The 4949-nt window shown below is 49.8% G+C and overlaps 1 protein-coding gene across 1 annotated transcript in view; it reads left to right on the top strand.

Annotated features, from left to right (window-relative positions):
- Positions 1-3010: 3010 nt before the first annotated feature.
- Ndufs2 (NADH:ubiquinone oxidoreductase core subunit S2) overlaps positions 3011-4949 on the top strand; it is a 10487-nt gene continuing 8548 nt past the window's right edge. Inside the window, exons 1-2 of the mRNA XM_010616607.3 lie at positions 3011-3159; positions 3766-3872. Coding sequence (XP_010614909.1) covers positions 3065-3159; positions 3766-3872 — 202 coding nt within the window. The 5' untranslated portion in view covers positions 3011-3064. The remainder of the gene's footprint in view (positions 3160-3765; positions 3873-4949) is intronic.

Raw genomic sequence — 4949 nt, 5'->3', positions numbered from 1 at the left:
TTTTTTTTTTTTTTTTTTTTTTTTTTTTTTTTCTGCGAACCCCAGAAGGAACCCTCAGCTGTCTCTTTTTCTTTTTGGTGGGACAGAGGCCCAGGGGAGGCGGGGAGTCAGGGAAAGGGCCTGGCCAACGCAGATCAGGTCCCGGGGGAATTTCTGCTCCTGTCTAACCCTTCATGGCCTCTCCTTTCGCAAGGCTCCTTCATGCTGCCCTCTGCCCCCAGAGGCTGATTCCCAGGACAAAGTGGGCCACCTAGGGACAAGAAGGTGGGGACAGGTAAGGAAGAACTGAGAAGGAGGTAGCTCAGCGTAGCTCGGATGAGACCAAGCAGCGGGAGAGGGCTAGAGAGACAAACTGGGGAGGCAAGAGACAGTAATCAGGAAATTCATTGCCCAAAGGTAGGCTGGTTCTGCTGGAATCCATGCACCAAGGAGGCAGGCAATCAGGAAGGTTAATGACTTCTTTTTATAGGAGGCTCCAGAATAACAGGCTTCTCCTTCCTAAATTACCCACCTCCAGCCTTTTTGTCCCCTCTGGAGCCCCAATAGCCATCCCAGCCTCCATTTCCCACCCTACCCCCACTTCTTGACTCCCCATTTCCCTGGCACAGCTCCCAGCAGTTTTCCCCAGGCTCTTGGCCCTGCTGCTACCCACTCACAACTGTCCTAAACCCTTCCCTGGCCTCAAGTCAGCTAGAACCCGGCATAGGCAAGGACTTGCTCTCAAGAACCAAGAATTACCCAGTGGAGGGAATCCCCACCTGGCTCCCTCCTTGTCCCTGTTGTGCCCTGAAAACCTAATAGTTCCTGGAATATCTAGTAATCTTTGATTTCTCATTCTCCTTGGGGTGGGGAAATTGCCTAGGAAGCACAGTTGCTGTCAGAGAAACTGAGCAAATGATTCCTTTGGTTCTGGAATGGAGAGGACTCAGAAAAGAGGTCTTAGGGTAGACTCTCAAGACAAAGAAGTCAAGGGTTCAGAAGTCTGGGGCAGTTTCTACTCACACCATTCCATGGATACTGTTTCCCCAGGAAATCCCCAGGAAGGAGAATGTAGTCAGCAGTCACTTCCCCTTCCCAGAGAGGGACCACCTCCCCCTGACCCATCCCCTTGTTCATTCTCTGCCTAGTCACCTCCTGTTCCCCACATCATATCCACCAGAATACTTCCTCTCCTCCTCCCTTCCTGATCAGGTCACTAAAACCTGCCCTGGTGCCCATCACTTCCTGGATCACCTACCCATTGCGATTGCTACACCCACTTTTGACCCACTACACACCCTAACCCTCTCTGGTCCTAAGTGGAGAGGGCTGGGGCTGGGCTGTAGGATCACACAAGGGATGGGGGCCAGAGGGGCAGGGGCAAGAGGAGCTATCACCAGAGGGCTCTTACTGCCCCTTTCCATCCCCCCATCTGAGATGAGGACAATGCGGGTGACTAAGCAGAGAAAGACAAAGGGCCTTAGAGGAGCAGCCCCAGCCCTTGTGTGTGGGGGGGTATGGCAGGGAGAAGGCACAAAAGACGCAGTGTCCTAAGCAGCCCCCCAGGAACCCTCACTGAAGCTGCCCCCTGAGGCCACACAGCTCAGAGTCTATCCTGATTTCTAGGCTGGATTAAATCAAATAAATGCAGCCCCTCCCACCCCGATCCTATCATCCCATTTACTGTGTTTCAACTATAGAAGGAGACAGAAAGCCAAGGAAAGGGTGAGGAATGTGGAGGGTAAGGGACTAAGCCTCTGCCCTCGCTCTGGGGGCTCGCAGGTCCTGGTCATTTCCCACAGACAGGGATGTGGCCCCACCCATTGGTATGGTTCCCATTAGGTCAATTCTCAGGGTAGAAGTCTGGCTTTCTGCTCTTTCTCTGCCGCAAAGAATTCTCTGTCGTTGCCACTCCCCTGGCCTGTCTGTTCCACCCTGCTACACTGCTGGTGGGCTGTGTCCCAGGGACCCTGTCTAGGGGAGACCTAGAAAAGGCTTCTTTCCAATCTCAGGGTGGGAAAGTTGTATAAACTTGATGGGTGGGTGGGCCAGCTGGAGCTGGGTTGGAGGCAGAGGGAAAGACAGGAACTGGCCTTCAAAGCAGATAAAATCTTCATCCGTGTGGATTGGGTTCAGAGCCCTGGTACCCTTACACTTTTATGCTGTTGGCCACTACCGGGAAGGACTGTGGCAGGACGGGAGAGACATGAGGGAAAAGACTGGTCAGGATAGACTTGGAGCATGAGGCATTTCTGAGGGCGCTGACCTGGCCTGTGATTCAGGAAGCTCTGAGGATGTCAGGGTCACCCACAGAAGACCTCCCTTCCCCCACAGACACCCACCCCCCGGGTCTGGGATGAGGTAGCTCTTCACACTCCAGCACCCCCCCCCACCTCACCCCATCCGCACCCCTCGCCGCCAAGCTGGTGGCCTTAGACTCTCTCTCCAGGATCTCGCTGTATCGTTCAGGCTGGTCTTGAACTCCCTATGTAGTCCAGGCTGGCCTCGAACACATGGTGATCTTCCAGCCTCTTGAGAGCAGCAGGGATTACAGGCAGGCATGTGCCACCAAGCACGGCATCTTTGTCTTTTTTGTTGTTGTTGTTTTGTCTTGGTTTGGTTTGGTTTGGTTTGGCAGGAGCGCTCAGACCCGCCCAGCCGCAGTTGAGCCCCTTTTCCTTAATCCCCATTCGTGGCATCTGGAAATTAGCTGGCTTTAGCTGCTCCAAATCTTTTGTATTCCCTCTTAGGGAGGTAATTGGCAAGGGAAAGGCTCAGACACGATTTTCGCAGAGCACAACTACGGCTGGAAGCAGCCAAGGCAGAAGAGAGTGGGAAGGAATCTCCTAAGTAGGCGTCGAGGAGGGGCTGGAGAGACCACTTGCCCTCAGTAAAGATGACGGCAGTTACCGTTATCTAAGAGTAAGTGAAGCCGAGACGCAGAACCCGGAAATTTTCAGGTTCTGATTGACGGCTCTGCCGGCTTCCAGTATTGCGTTCCCATGTTCTACGGGAAGCCCACAAGGAGGCGCGCAGGAGTCGCTTCCGCCCGCTTCTCCTTCCCGCAGGCTGCAGCCGGGGCAAGATGGCGGCGCTGAGGGCTCTTTGTACCCTCCGTGGCGTCGGGGCCCAAGTGCTCCGGCTCGGGCCTGGGGTCCGACTGCCTGTTCAGCCCAGCAGGTGAGACCGAAGGTAGCCCTTTATGCGTTTTTCCCAAGGGTAGAGTTTCTCGAACCTGAGGACACTCCGTGGGCCCTGTGACCGAATGACCCAGGCCTGTAACCCTCTCACCAGGCCTGATTTTTCACGTTCCAAAACGCTGTGGCGCCCACTGCGGCCGAAAAAGGGAAGAGGGTTTTGAGCCCGTTTTGCAAACGTGAAATTAGTGGAGTGAGAGACCCTGCCCTTCAACTTTAGTGATTTATGTGCACCTTTCCTCAAGAGCTCAGTAGAGGAGCTAGAATTTCCCCATTCATTCTCTTTCTTTCTTAAGTTGCCTTTAAATAAACACCTTTTTCACATTCATATTCACCTGGATTATGATAAAAAAATATGAAGGAGCTAGGATCCCCAAACTTACATGCACAAGGGTGATGGGTGAAGTGAATCCTGAAATGAGTTGGTAGTAGGGTTGAACCTCTAGAGTTCCGGCTTATTTTGACTGTTAGTAACTTGGCATTGATGAATGCAGGACATCCTTCATTGAAACCTCTTGACAGTAAATGGGAGTGGAGGAACCAAGCATTGTTCAGTCCCTTTTTCTTAGATCTGTCTTTAACTCCTTAGAGGTGCTCGGCAGTGGCAACCCGATGTGGAATGGGCAGAGCAGTTTGGGGGTGCTGTCATGTACCCCACCAAGGAAACAGCCCACTGGAAACCTCCACCTTGGAATGGTGAGTGTCCAGAGCTGCTGTCTCAAACCAAACCCATCCCTGCTCCAAGCTGATTTATTTTATTTTATTTTTTATTGGTACAAGGGATCGAACTTGGGGCTTGTGCTTGTAAGTCAGGCAGCAGAACCACTGAGCTAAATCGCTGGCCCTACACTGATTTCTAATTGCATTTGAACCCTTTGCCTGAAGCAAGTTTTATAGCCCCTACCCCTCCCCTTGCTTCTTTTACCATACAATGAACATAGTACAGTAAAATCAATAATAACAGATACTTGTCAGGTGAAAGACAGAAAGCCTCCAGAAAAAAAGAAAGAGTTGGTCCCAGCCAATACCAAAAGGTCCCTAGTTAAATCCCCAGGTTTAATTTTTTTTCATTAAAAACTTTTTTTTTTAAATTTTCCTTAGTACTTGTTTACATTCATCATGGGAAGTTGGTACATGTACATAACATATTTTAATTCCTTTTTCATCCCTCCCCATCTCCTGGTTCCTTTCCCTTTTGCAAAAGCTCTATTTCTGTTTCTTATTACCTATCTCTTTAACTTACTTATACCTTGGGTTTGTCATGTAAGAGAAACCATTTGATATTTAAGCTGTCTGATTTATTTCACTTAACTAAAGGTCTCAAGGTGCATCCATTTTCTTACAAATGACTCAAATTTATCCTTAATGGCAGAGTAGTACTTCATTGTGTAATAAACACCACATTTTCTTCATCTGCTGATGGACATACAGACTGCTTCCAAGATTTAGCTATTATGAATTGTGCTGTAAACATTAGTGTGCATACATCATTGTAATATGATGACTTTTTCTCTTTTGGGGAGATACCTAGAAGGGGAAGGATTTAAATATTTAGCAAAATCTTTTTTCATTTGCCTCTACGGACAATGTGGTTTTCTCTTGGCACGCAAATGACACCTAAAGCTGGGTGTGGTGGCCTGTAATATTAGCCCTCAGGAGGCTGAGGCAGGAGGATCGCTGTGAGTTCAAGACCAGCCTGGGCTACTTAGTGAGTTCCAGGGAAGTCTCAACCACACAGTGAGACCCTGTCTCAAAAAAAAAAAAAAAAAAAAA

The sequence above is a fragment of the Fukomys damarensis genome, unplaced genomic scaffold (genome assembly GCF_012274545.1).
Source record: "Fukomys damarensis isolate Sample0158 unplaced genomic scaffold, DMR_v1.0_HiC HiC_scaffold_19, whole genome shotgun sequence".
NCBI lineage: Eukaryota > Metazoa > Chordata > Mammalia > Rodentia > Bathyergidae > Fukomys > Fukomys damarensis.
The sequence above is the reverse complement of the archived record's forward strand: the minus strand, read 5'-3'. Positions and strand labels throughout refer to the sequence as shown.